General features: G+C 39.8%; 1 protein-coding gene across 3 annotated transcripts in view; it reads left to right on the top strand.

Moving 5' to 3' along the window:
* Positions 1–14,842, top strand: part of c18orf25.L (chromosome 18 open reading frame 25 L homeolog) — a 47,814-nt gene that overhangs the window by 15,198 nt on the left and 17,774 nt on the right. The window contains exon 3 of one of the 3 annotated variants that reach the window (XM_018267698.2): positions 10,464–10,862. In XM_018267698.2, coding sequence (XP_018123187.1) covers positions 10,464–10,862 — 399 coding nt within the window. 3 annotated transcript variants of the gene reach the window in all.

The following is a 14,842-nucleotide window of genomic DNA, read 5'->3' as shown; positions in this document are numbered from 1 at the left end:
GAAATGTAGAATTTACCGCATTGAATTCAATAGGTTAATGTGTGTGGTCCTTTTCTTTTTCAATGGATTGAATTTTAAAGGCCTTGAATAATATATAGGCAGTAATACTGAACCTTAAAGAAGAAAATGGCAGTTGCAAAGTCCTCCGACTTATTTCATGGGCCCTATTATAGGTAGGGATGCACAAAATCCAGGATTTGGTTCGGGATTCGGCCGTTTTCAGCAGAATTCGGCCGTATTCTTGTGCCTGGTCCAACTGAATCCAAATTTGCTTATGTAAACTAGGGGTGGGAAGGGAAATCATGATTATTTTTGTCACAAAACAAGGGAGTAAAAATTTTCCCAATTTTCCTTTCCTGACCCTAATTTGCATATGCAAATTAGGATTGTTCGTCCGAAGGAATTCTGATATGCGGCCGAATCCAAAATATCTCTAAATATAGTGCACCTTTCACATTGTCTGCTGCCCCAAAAGGACTAAAACAGCCTGCTTTTTTCACAGCTCAGTTGGATCTCGGGCTCCAAAAATGTTAATTTTAAAGGGGATCTATCACAAAAATAGAGATATAAGCATCCTCATACTGAAGTAAGAAACTTTCTAATTACAATCAATTAAAAATTCTGCATCCTTTCTGAAATAATCAAGTTTATCCTCACTATTCCTCTCTCTATCATTCTGTCTTCATGCAGCAGTTGGGTGTCAGATATTCATTAATAGTTAGATCCAAAATATGTATATGTTTTAAAGGAGAAGGACAGCTACCAAAGCACTTTATTGCCAATAGATTAGCCACAATAGAGCAAGCTATAACACTATATTTATTCTGTAGAATGATTTACACCATACCTGAGAAAACCGCTCTGTTTGTTTAGGATAGCAGCTGCCATTTTAGCTTGGTGTGACATCACATCCTCCCTGCTCACTCATAGCTCTGGGCTCAGATTACAGCAGAGAGGGGAGGACTGAGGGTGAGAAACGAACAAACTGAGCATGCTCAAGCCCTAGCCCTGGAGGTTTAAACTGAAAACAGTAAGTCTGATACAGAAGCCCATGAGTACACAATAGAAGGAAAGAAATGTGCTGTTTCTTTTGACAGAGGACTCAGAGCAGCATTACTTTGAGAGTTTACTGGTGTATTTATATAGACCTTTCTGTTAAAGCTTACTTAATTTTGCCTTTCCTTCTCCTTTAAAGTCTTTATTTTTTGTTTCAACTAAGGGATGAAACGGTACAGAATTTTTAATTGATTGTATTTAGAAAGTTTCTTATTTCTGTATGCTGAAGCTTATATAAAATTTTAATTTTTGCGACAGGTGAATTTTAACAGTACTATGAGTGTACCCCTTGGAGCAGGGACTCCCATCTCTAGAATCACAACATATCAGAGCACGGTCTCATAGGCCATACCATGCAATGCCTTCCTGCGTCTGAGAAAAATGTCAGAATACCTTTAAAAGCAGTACGATTATTAAATATTTGATTTTAGATCACATCTCCATTTCTTCTTTATAATGTAGATGCATTTTCTCCCTTTATTCCATCTTGTTATATCGTCTTTCATCACCTTTAAAGGTTACGTTTTAGAATGATGTTGAATAATCTCCTGAGACAATTTGCAATCGGTTTTCATTTTTTATTAGTGGTTTTTGACTTATTTAGCTTATCCTGTGTGCAATTTCATTAAATTGGTTGCTAGGGTCCAAATTCCCCTAGCAACCATCCATTGATTTGCATTAGAGACTGAAATATGAATAGGAAAGGCCTGAACAGAAACCTGAAAATACAAAGTGGCAATAACAATACATTGATAGCCTTACAGAGTATTTGTTTTTTGAATAGGCTCAGTGACCCCAATTTCGAAGCAAGAAAGAGTCAAAAGAAGACAAATAATTCAAAAAACTATATATATATATATATATATATATATATATATATATATATATATATATATATATATATATATATATATATATATATATATATATATATATATATATATATATAGTCCAATTGAAAAGTTGCTTAGAATTGGCTATTCTATAATATACTAAAAGTTAACCTAAAGGCGAACCACCTCATTGCTTCCCATGTCATAAGCCGTAATTATTTTTCGTAAATCTATGAATTTCATAATGTTTTATCTCTGTAGTATAGAGCAACCATTTTTTTTGCCTAGTTCAAACGCTTACCATGCTGAAGAGTAACTATAAGGTAGAATTATGTAACATAGTCCCGTGCAGACTCCTGGGCAATTTATTTTGCTTTATCTGTTCTGCGACTCCCAGGAAAGTTGAGCCCTGGGGAACACGGAGCTGTAGAAGAAGAGAATCAGAGACAGGAAGGAGTGTAAGAGCTTTTCATTGTGCTAGAGCATCCCAAGTGGAGGACCAGTCTGCAGCAGCTCCATCCCTCATCTTACCCATCAGCGACCTGCAGCAGCTTTGCACTTAGTCGTGCTTGTGTAGGTCTCACTTGGCGTGGAGGATGAGACAATCCAGCTCCAGTGTATCCAGCCGGGATTTTCTTTTTGATTGTTTTGTTTGACCCAGACTCTGTTCAAGGTACAGGCTTTATATTGAGCCAGATTAAAGGCGAAGGAAAGGTTAAAACTAAGTGAGCTTTAGCAGAAAGGTCTATATAAATACACCACCCTCAAAGTAATGTTGCTCTGAGTCCTCTGTCAAAAGAAACACCACATTTCTTTCCTTCTATTGTGTACTCATGGGCTTCTGTATCAGGCTTCCTGTTTTCAGCTTAAACCTCCAGGGCTAGGGCTTGAGCATGCTCAGTTTGTTCCTCCTGTTTCCCTCCTCCCCTGCTGTAATCTGAGCTATGAGTGGGCAAGGAGAGATTCGGGCAGGAAGTGATGTCACAGCAAGCCAATATGGCAGCTGCTATCCTAAACAAACAGAGAGAGTGTCTAGAGCTGTTTACTCTGGTATGGAAAAACATTCTAAAGAATAAAAATGGCGTTCTAGCTCCCACTGTTGTGGCTACTGTATTGGCAATAAACTGCCTTGGTAGCTTTCCTTCTCCTTTAAGTCATGATGACTACAGATATTTCTGTGACTTGCCATTCCAAGATCCAACTTTTATTTATTATTGTTATTGAACAGTTCATCTTCATTCCTTTCACGGGCGTGGAAGAAAACTGAAAAGTTCAAGCGAAACAGTTATTCATTTTATTTATTAGTCTTTTCCTGTGACCAAGTGACTGAATTTGGGAGTCATGCTTTTTCTGTTTAAAATGATTAATAAAACACATTGTTTGAGCCACCGTGTTGTGCGTTTAAACTTGAGGAATGAGCAGTTCATAGGACCAATGCGTTGGGCTACAGTCGTTTCATGGAACCTCTTCAGTCTGCTGCAAATATCTCTGTATAGTGTCATTTTCAGCTTTCTAATTGGCCAGGTCCCCAGCAGTGTCAGAACAAGACTTTTTATATTTGAGCACACCCCAGATATGTCGTAATAGTAACGCCAAAGTAACGCCAAAGTAACGCCATAGTAACGCCATAGTAACGCCATCATAGACACTAGGTGAAGCAGTCCAATTAAGTGATTCATTGAGACCAGAAACACGACAACTCCTATTCACAAGTGTGAATAGAAACATGATTAAAGGAAGTTAAAGTAAGTTCTATTATTTTACAAGTACTTCTTGTTAGTAAATTCACCCCAGGCATCTTTTTAATTACAGGAAGCTTGGGTTCAATGCAAAAGTAAACAAAGGAACATCAGTTAAAGGACCAGTAACGTCAAAAATTTTTACAAAAAAATTTGTTAGAATACAACGGAAAAAAAACACCAACACAAATTAAAATTTAAAATAGCAAAGCCTTTATTAAGAAATAACTTACAGAAACTCCACTTCCTGTCCTCTTCATAAACGGCGAAAGGGCGACCATCCATCTGCAGCGCTCGATTTCTCCTCCTGGCTATACAATGACAGCGTGTCCTCTGCCCGATTGCCTTCTCCAGCTCTTCTTCATCCAGCAGCAGTATGAAGGCGATGTCTCCTGCTCCTCTGCTCCTGGAATGCAGCCCTGACTGCCGACCCCGTGCCCACTCCGTCACTGTCAAGGCAGCTGAAACAAAGCAGCCGCAAAAGAATGCGTCCAACACTGAGCCGGCAACCCCAGGAGGATGAGCTTCTTTTGGTGAGCTGTGCTTCTCCCCGCCTGCAGCTGCTGCTGCTCCCTCTGTCAAACTGCTGTTGGGCTGCTGTTGGCTGAATCGTGAACCGGCAGAATTTGGGGGGGGACAACCTTTCGCCCTGGAGCGGTGCAGACGCAGCCTCCTAATACACTCAATCCGGACCTGCCGGGGTTGTATGATTTACTTTTATTTACTCCTCCTGCCGGCTCAGTGTTGGACGCATTCTTTTGCGGCTGCTTTGTTTCAGCTGCCTTGACAGTGACGGAGTGGGCACGGGGTCGGCAGTCAGGGCTGCATTCCTGGAGCGGAGGAGCAGGAGACATCGCCTTCATACTGCTGCTGGATGAAGATGAGCTGGAGAAGGCAATCGGGCAGAGGACACGCTGTCAGTGTATAGCCAGGAGGAGAAATCGAGCGTTGCAGATGGATGGTCGCCCTTTCGCCGTTTATGAAGAGGACAGGAAGTGGAGTTTCTGTAAGTTATTTCTTAATAAAGGCTTTGCTATTTTAAATTTTAATTTGTGTTGGTGTTTTTTTTTCCTTGTATTCTAACTAATTTTTTTGTAAAAATTTTTGACGTTACTGGTCCTTTAATAAAGGAGTCATCAGTTAAAGGGATACTGTCATGGGAAAACATGTTTTCTTGAAAAAGCATCAGTGCTGCTCCAGCAGAATTCTGCACTGAAATCCATGTTTCAAAAGAGCAAATAGATTTTGTTATATTCAATTTTGAAATCTGACATGGGGCTGGACATATTGTCAATTTCCCAGCTGCCCCAGTCATGTGACTTGTGCTCTGATAAACTTCAATCACTCTTTACTGCTGTACTGCAAGTTGGAGTGATATCACCCCCCCTTCCCCCCCCCCCCAGCAGCCTAACAACAGAACAATGGGAAGGTAACGAGATAGCAGCTTCCTAACACAAGATAACAGCTCCCTGGAAGATCTAAGAACAGCACTAAATAGTAAAAGCCAAGTCCCACTGAGACACATTCAGTTACATTGAGTAGGAGAAATAACAGCCTGCCAGAAAGTAATCTATCCTGTGTGCAGACGCAAGTCACATGACTGGGGCAGCTGGGAAACTGACAAAATGTCTAGCCCCATGTCAGATTTCAAAATTGAATATAACAAAATCTGTTTGCTCCTTTGAAACATGGATTTCAGTGCAGAATTCTGCTGGAGCAGCACTATTAACTGATGCGTTTTGGAAAAAACATGTTTTTCCATGACAGTCTCCCTTTAATATATGTATGATCTTGCAGCCCCCATAAAGACAAAAGTCTCCTCATTTAGGGCACAGTTATCAAAGGTTGAATTTCAACTTCATGTGAGTTTTCAAAAACTCTCAAAAAGTTGAAATTCAACCAATTGAAATCTTTAAAAAAAAAAACTCAATTCAAGTTTTTTGTCCAAAAAAAAACTTGAATGTCAGGAAGGCTGCAAACTAGGGATGTACCGAACCCCCGAATCCTTTGCAAAAGATTCGGCTGAATATCGAATCGGAACCCTAATTTGCATATGCAAATTAGGGATGGGAAAACATTTTTTATACTTCCTTGTTTTGTGACAAAAAGTTGCGCGATTTTCCTCCCCGCCCCTAATTTGCAAATGCAATTTAGGATTCTGGTTCAGCCGGGCAGAAGGATTCGGCCGAATCCCGAAACTAATTCCTGGATTCGGTGCATCCCTACTGCAAACAACTCATAATAGATCCCAGGACGTTTCCCATTGACGAAAACGGCAATTCGGCAGGTTTTAGGTAGCGATTAGTCAAATTTGAGTTCTTAAAGGGCCAGTGTACGATAAATCTCGAAAATCTATATATTTTTTTTTTTTTTTTTTTTTTTTTAAAAAACTTGAATCAAATTTGAACAATTCCCTAGTTAAATTTGACAGTTTTGTCCATTAAAAAAACGTGGTAATTCGAAATTTGCCCCATAGTGTTAGTCACTGATAGATGAATCGTTTGTTAAACGATTGATTAGCCTGTAACATCGTTCGGAGGGTTGGAACAAACTCTGCCCGTTTATGGCCACCTTATGATAGATAGATAGATAGAGATATATATATATATATATATATATATATGGTTTGCTATGTATATGAATTACAACTGCTGATTGGTTATTAGATATGAAAGCAGGCCTTCTGTCTGAGCCTGTGTCACATATATCTGTATCTGATGCACGTGCTATGCTGCAGGGAAAGATTTGCATTACTGAGCTTTCCATTTACAGGCAAGTAGGAGCTTGATCGCTTAACTTCTGTCTGTTCTTTGTTTGTAATAAAACTTTTTTAAAATACAAATTGCACCAGCTGTAATGTTAGCAACAATCAACAGAATTTTACTGTTTCTCTGAAATTATGAGTATTATAATTATATGGCCTCAGGAGTTCTGTGACCATATAAAGGCACAAGGCTGCAGGCTGAGTTATACAGGGAACTCTGAGTATCACTCATGTATTATAAGGGATAATGTACCCCCTACTGTAACTGATAAGGATATTAGAAGTCACTGAGGGGTTGTTCTGTGACCATATAAAGGCACAAGGCTGCAGGCTGAGTTATACAGGGAACTCTGAGTATCACTCATGTATTATAAGGGACAATGTACCCCCTACTGTAAATGATAAGGATATTAGAAGTCACTGAGGGGTTGTTCTGTGACCATATAAAGGCACAAGGCTGCAGGCTGGTTTCTAGGTAGCTTTTGAAATGCAAATTTTTTTATAGTTGGAATTGCATTATTTATTCATCAGTTTCAGTGGGCCATTTGACACCACCAAGCACCAGTTATACACAGGTAAGAATCTCTGCAAACCTGGTTATCATCTCTCTAAGTCTAACTGTTCAGATTCATTAGTTGATACATTTTTTTCAGCAGCAATTTAAGGCCCTCCTGACTGAAGAGAGAATGAGGAGAAACAGATGCTGAGAGAGAGATAGTGAAGATAAACTTGATTATTTCAGAAACAGTACAGAATTTTTAATTCATTTTATTTAGAATGTTTCTTATTTCAGAATGACTAAGCTTATATTACATTTGAATTTTTGCGATAGTTCCTCTTTAAAAAAAAATATAGTGCTAATAACTGACATGTTTTGTGGACGCAATTGATGACCTAATATTTAACCCTTCGTGTCCCAGATGTGTGTTGTGCTACCAGTAAACATGGAGTGCTGCTTACATCATGGAGAGCTTGGAAAACATAGAATCTACAGCACTAGCAAAGACGGTACTTTTGCCTCAGCGTTGTTGCTTCCTTGTTTACTGACACACGGGGGGAACCTTATTTAACAAAGTCGGAATTTTTCGGAGTATTTCAATTAAAAAAGTCCAACCAAACATATTAATTATTAAAAAAAAAAAAAAAGCATTGTCCCAAAAGACGGAGCACCATAGAAGCCAAAGTTTAAAGTTGAAAAGTTTACAATTTATTAAATATCCATTAAAAAAGAGACCACCAGGACTTGGCTTAAACTGGCCATAGATGTTGAGATTTTAAAAGATCAGATCCTGATCGTGAGACCACGATCTTCTCAGAACGATCGTACGAATTGACCATCAACTAAAAAGACCAATTTGCCAGGAAAACAAAGGGGAGCTGCCTGCTTGGCCCTGCAAACATAGATACATTGCACTGGGACCGACAAAGATTTTTTGACCTGGCTGATCAATTTGCTGACAGATGTCGGCCGAAAAATTGTAAGATGTACGATCGTTCGAATGCAGATTCGGGGAGATTTAGTCGCCTGGCGACTAAACGGCTCTTCTGCGGGGCGACAATCTCCCCAAACTGCCTTCAGCCTGCTCTGAGAAAACGCCAGCGCCAATGCACTCGTGTCGCTTCGATTTCCGAAGTTGCCTCACGAGGAAACTTTTGGCGACTCCGGAAATCGAAGAGACGCGAGTGCATTGACGATGGCGTTTTCTCATTATAGCAGGGGGAAGGCAGTTCGGGGAGATTGTCACCCCGCAGAAGAGACGATTAGTCGCCAGGCGACTAAATCTCCCCGAATCTGCCAAAGCCCTAAGAGATATTTTAATTGTACATCTATGAGAGTGGTTTACCTTTTGACATGTGGTTGTGGTTCCCAATATGTGGGTAAGACAATAAGAAAAGTGGGCACACGTGTTTTGGAACATATTTCAGCTCTGGTTAGATAAGATTTCAAATCGGCAATGGCTAAACATATTTATGAGAAACATGGGGGTATATTTATCAAAGGGTGAAGTTAATAGTGAAGTTCCGCCACTAGAGTGAAATTCCGCCACTCTCGATTCATTTCTATGGGATTTTTATAGGCGTATTTATCAAAGGGTGAACTTTCATTTTCACCCATTGATAAATACGCCTTTCACAATCCCATAGAAATGAATTGAGAGCTGTGGAATTTCACTCTAGTGGCGGAAGCTATTAATAGCCCCTCCATGGGGTAAATTTATCAATTTCAAATTATAGATGACCCAAAATAAGATATTAGGGGAGGTGATTTAGACAGCAGAGAAGCATATTGGATTCATCAGTTGCGATCTACGGAAATATATGGGGGTATGAATAGGGAATGGGAGATATCTTGTTTTTATTAGATCGATATGGGGGGTCTACCCTAGTCCAAATGCAGCTGTAACCCTTTTTAGTGGAACAACTTGGGTAGGTGCCTGGATGGTTATTCACTTGTTGTGGGTGGTTATTGGAACATTATTCATTATGCTGCTTAACATGAGTGGTAATACTGCTAGGCAGTGTTGGTTTATATCTTATCAGTGTTCTCATGTAACAATGTTTGGTGGGGGAGGAGATGTGAGAACAACGTTTCAATATACAGGTATGGGACCTGTTATCCAGAATGCTCGGGACCTGGGGTTTTCCGGATAATGGATCTTTCCGTAATTTGGAACTTCATACCTTAATTCTTCTAAAAAAATCATGTAAACATTAAATAAACCCAATAGGCTGGTTTTGCTTCTAATAAGGATTAATTATATCTTAGTTGGGATCAAGTACAAACTACTGTTTTATTATTACACAGAAAAAGGAAACCATTTTGTAAAATTTGGATTATTTGATTATAATGGAGTCTATGTAATAGTGAGATGTTCATTCCGTAATTCGTAACTTTCTGTATGATGGGTTTCCGGATAACCGATCGCATACCTGTAAAAGGATTGTCATTTGATATTTAATTAGCTATTTTCTTTTTCTATGTCAGTTTGGATACATATTAGTATATGGGGTTGCTATGATATTATACGATGGAACCTTAATCTAAAACATTTTCTTATGTTTGTGGTTTTTACTTATTGTATTATGATGTATACTTGCCCTTTAACGTGTGAAAGGCTGTATTCACTTCATGGGGTTAATGGATGAGAGGGTGGGGCTATGCACATTTAAGGAAGATGGGGTTAGGCTGCTGACGGCTTCTGATGAAGTGGCAGGGAGCCACGAAACGCGTTATGCGGGCAGCCCCTATGGAAAACATGCTGCTGTGATTTTTTTAAATGGATATTTAATAAATTGTAAACTTTAGCTTCTGCGGTGCTCCATCATTTTGCACAATGTTTGACGTGGATTTACTGTGTTTAGCACGCTGAAGCCTGGTTGCAGTCCGGTAATTGTTTCCACATATTAATTGCTGGACTTTATTAAAAAAAGCACAAATTTTTTCCCAATAAGTCTGAAAAAGTCGGATTTTCAAGCTAATTCCAGCGCAGACTACAGAAACTTCAAAATAGGACAGGGACCCCTTCCATTGACTTGTATGCAACCTCGGCAGGTCTGAGATGTCGGATTTTCTTATTCGGACATTTTGCAGCCTCAAGGTTTATTAAATATGAAACATTTTTGGCATTCTGATTTGATAAATAACCCCCAAAGTGTTACCCGTTTGGAGATAAGCTTACTACTAGTGTGGACAGAACTCAGATGTTTTGTGCTGAATCGAATACTCAGTTGTTGTCTGTTGCTAGGAATTTTAGCCACCCCATAATGTCTTAATTTTAATTTTATTTTATTTTTTTTACTTGGTTTCATTTTTTTTTTTTTTTTTTTGTGATCATTTTTCTTGTCACTATTTTAAAAAATCATTTGCAACTGATAAAAGATTGGGATTTGAACGTCTGTATTATTTCTCGATGTGGAACTTGAAGGAATGGCAATTCTGCAATGTAACGGGTCCATTTAGCGGACTATGTGTACTTGCTAAGGCATGCTAACACTGGTTATTCACAGCTTTTATAATTGTTCTCTGCTTGCTTCATGATTTCTTACCCCATGGCCTCAATGTCTTTAAAGCTGGCTTCAGTCGTGCCGGGGGATCTGCAGGAGCGACCAGGGATATCCCGGGATTGCTTGAGAGGGGCACCGTGTGGGATAGAAACTGCATAGGCAATGTCCTAGAAGAGGCCATGAATTGTTTTGCGGAGATGCAGAGACAGACAGAAGAGAAGTTCCGCATGTGGATAGAGAAGTTGACCAGGCTGGACACAGATGAAGAAGGAAAACAGCAGCTGGAGCCAAAAGAGTCTAAGCTTCAGATAGTTGGGCAGAGGCTTACACCCAGCAGTTCGTCAGAGAGCTCTGGAATACCCCAGCAGTCTTTTGGCACATACACAAGTTATCAGAATGTCGACACATTAGATTTCCCATCATTAAACAACAACAACAACTTTCCACCACCCTTCCCCGAGAATGGTAATATAGCGGAGCAGGAATTTAATCCATCCTAGGCCCCTGCAACAGCTCTTGCTGGATCTCTGCTGTCGATTTGCACTAACCAAGTGCTCTTCTCTGTCTTTATTGGTTATATTTTCTTAGGCAGAGGCTGAAAATGCCAATTATCTAACCAAAGCTTGGCCTAATTCAGCTTATGCTGTATCATCATTTAGAGGCAGATAATGCTTTGACACAAGCTCGTTCCATACCCTTCTGCTTCTGCATGCCAGTAGACTGACATGGGGTATGGAGAAAGCCCAAAATTACTCAACATGCTATTACTTGAAAGGGATACTGTCATGGGTTTTTTTCAAAATGCATCAGTTAATAGTGCTGCTCCAGCAGAGTTCTGCACTGAAATCCATTTCTCAAAACTGCAAGTTGGAGTGATATCACCCCCCCCCCCAGCAGCCTAACAACAGAACAATGGGAAGGTAACCAGATAGCAGCTCCCTAACACAGGATAACAGCTGCCTGGTAGATCTAAGAACAGCACTCAATAGTAAAATCCAGGTCCCACTGAGACACACTCAGTTACATTGAGTAGTAGAAACAACCGCCTGCCAGAAAGCAGTTCCATTCTAAAGTGCTGGCTCTTTCTGAAAGCATAAGGTCAGGCAAAATGACCCGAGATGCACCTACACACCAATATTACAACTTAAAATATACACTTGCTGGTTCAGGAATGACATTTTATATTCTAGAGTGAATTATTTGCAGTGTTATTTATACAGTAGATAAAAACTGCACAATAAAAACCATGACAGCATCCCTTTAATATTGCCTGTTCCAATGTTTGTGGTATTCTGTTGCAGCAAAGCAAGTGCAGAAATCCAGGGATCTGCAACCTGTCGTGCTTTTGAAAAGCCATTATGGAGAACCCTGAGAATATGAATAAGTAACACTTGGCCAAATACGTGTTTCCATAGATTATTAGTCCCCGGGGTGATTGACCGTGCAGCTCTCTTGCTGTTAATTCCCTTATATGTCTTCTGATGTTAAGGGTTTTAGTCAACAAACAGTGCCGCAACCTAAACACTGTGGAGGGGATTTACAAAAGTGATGCTATTGATACAAAATAAAAGTGGAGATAAAAATTTCGTATTTCCCACCAAATTCACAAATCTCTATCTCCACTTTTGTGAATTTGTCTTAAACTGACAGTTTTTAGATTTTGTCTTTCACATGACATTTAATGACTTTTTTTAAATTTGTCTTTAGCTCTTACTAAACCTGTCAGCCTTTAAATTAGCTTTTCCGCAGGATGTTTTTCTTTTAATTATACATCATTTTTTTCAGGATAACCTGGGCTTTCTAAATCTGCCTGCACGTTTATGTAATTCCACTTCTGCAACAAGATATAATGGTCTAATTTAGCATAATATATCTTAAGTCAAGTGTCTAACTAAAAAAAATGTCTGGGAGGATTTAATTTTCCTTTAGATAATATATTCACTCAAATTGCTAATATAGCTCTTCAAATAATGCAGATTTCAGTTAAAAACTTTTTACATATCAAATTGTATAAAATACACTTTTTTTTTGTTTAATCTGTATTTTAATTGTTTTGTTATTGAGGCTTTTACACCTATAGGGTTAGACCGAAACTTGTGCCCTGACTATAAAATGCGGATCCCTATTAATATGCTAATAATGCCACAATGGGGCACCTACAAGAGGCGTGAAATGAAGATTGGGTGACCCAAAACAGAGCAGTTTATTTTAGAATTGATCTGACACGTGGGGAAGAGTTAAAGTGGCCACACACGGGCAGATTAAAGATGCCGATATTGATCCTTTAGACTGATTCAGCATCTTATCTGCCCGTGTGTGGGGGCTTCCGGCGGGTATCAGTATCAGGCCAAATATCGATCGGGCAAGTTTGATTTTTATTCTGCAATCCAAGACTGCCTCAGCGAGTTGATGCGTTCTTACGACCCCTCTGTGTCCATTTGCAGCATTGCAATCTGACTCACCCGCCATTAGTGGGAATATCGGGTTAAGATCCGCTCATTTGGCGACCTGGCCAAACAAGCGGATCTAATAGTGTACGGCCACCTTTATACTGAGCTTTACCGGGAGAGACTGTCGTTTAAAATGTCGTTCTTGCACCATTTTTATGTCGTTTGAAAGACAAATTCATAAATTCTCTAAAATATGGAAGGTGGCCGTTGAGTCGGCATTTAGGCGGATTTCTGTTTGTGAATATGGAGAAAGTATTTTACTCCAGTTTACCACCACTTTTACTCCACATTTGTGAATTCCCTCCTATATTTAAATTTTATACAGTAAGTGTCTGTAATGCAAGTTTTTTGTTTTTTTTTATGCAGGTGTCATCCACCTGTTCCTAAACTCCATTGAGGCTCCCTGACTATTCTGGGAGCTTTATTTTACACTGGAGCACCACAGGTTGTGGATCCCTGCTTCAGACAACCACCTTTTTTATTTAATGTAAAGGTATGCATTAGAACGTTTACTTGCTCCCGTAGGAAAGTCATTTTTGCTCCTTGTCCGGAGAGTTTGCTTCTACACTGTTTTCTCAAATACAAGCTTTACAACAGGAAACCATGGGCAGCTTCCTGTTCAGCAGAACAGGAGGTTAACACACAGTGGGGGGTCATTTATCAACGCCCATGGGCAGTAACCCATGGCAACCAATGAAATTGCTGCATTCATTGTTCTACTTGCAGCTGGCTTTAAAAAGCTAATTGGTCGCTATGGGTAACTGCCCATGGGCAAATTTGCTCAGTGTTTATAGATGAGCCCCACTGTAACCCATAATAAAGACTACAAAGGATTAAGGATGCACCGAATCCAGGAAAAAATGTTTTCCCTTCCCACCCCTAATTTCAAATACAAATTAGGATTCGGTTCAGTATTCGGCCGAATCTTTCATAATGGATTCAGGGATTCGGCCGAATCCAAAAAAGTGGATTCGGTGCATCACTACAAAGTATTCATCCCCCTATACTGTTCAACCTCATAAGCCTCATTTATGGGAACTGCTTCAGATGGAGCAGACTTTACTTAAGCCTTCACCCACTGGGGAGCTTTATACGGCATTGGTTTTAGTGGAAAAACATGGCTGCCAGTGGCAAAATCTTCAGGTCTCTTCCCATCTGTGTCTGTACAGGTAAAAAAATACTTTCACATGGGAGCTCCTTATGTTTTTAGCCATTATGTTATTTTAATTAATAAGGCCATAAACAGTTTTTTTTTTTTGTTTTTTTCAAGGATAAATAGTAGGTGTTGTTTTTTTTTTTTTTTTTTTTTGCACAAGTTGTGTTCCTTTGTTTTTCCTTACAGTTAGATATTTAATGATTTATTTGGGAGCTATCATTTATTTCCTGGCTGCACACAACATATTCATGCTGTCTCTTACCGATGGTTACACCTGCTCTAACGGATTGATTTCCGCAATGCTCTACTGACGCGCTGCATGGTTGGGTTGTTTGCAGTAGGAAGAATTTCGGTTCAGGAAAACACCGCTGATAAATTATTAAGTATCCACTGCAGTTTGGGTGCATGTTTATAATAATGGCATTTCCCCTATATGATTTAGAGAAACTTTATTCCTTTTCACCTTTTCCTATTGACCAAATCCAACACATCTAATGCTATGGCCATTAGCTCCTACAAGTCCTGGGTCGGGTACCTTCAGAATACCCGCAAAGTGGTCGGGGTTCGGGCAAAAAGTCCCCGATTCCTCAGCTGTGTGGGCAGTACCTGGGTAACTGGCTGGTTACCCAACAGAAGTGCGGCCTTGATCCCTCCTACCCACCCTTTTTGTTGTTCCAGTTTTAAAAAATTTTTGGGAAGATTCGGTACCAGAGTGACATCGCTTCCGGAGTAAATGTGACGTCCTTTCCGGGGCAAATGTGACATTCCTTCCGGTTCCGTGTCCCCCCCCGGGTCAGAAGGCTAGTTGGCCTATTGCGGGTCGGGTAGCGGGAACATGT

The sequence above is a fragment of the Xenopus laevis genome, chromosome 1L (genome assembly GCF_017654675.1).
Source record: "Xenopus laevis strain J_2021 chromosome 1L, Xenopus_laevis_v10.1, whole genome shotgun sequence".
Classification (NCBI taxonomy): Eukaryota; Metazoa; Chordata; class Amphibia; order Anura; family Pipidae; genus Xenopus; species Xenopus laevis.
The sequence above is the reverse complement of the archived record's forward strand: the minus strand, read 5'-3'. Positions and strand labels throughout refer to the sequence as shown.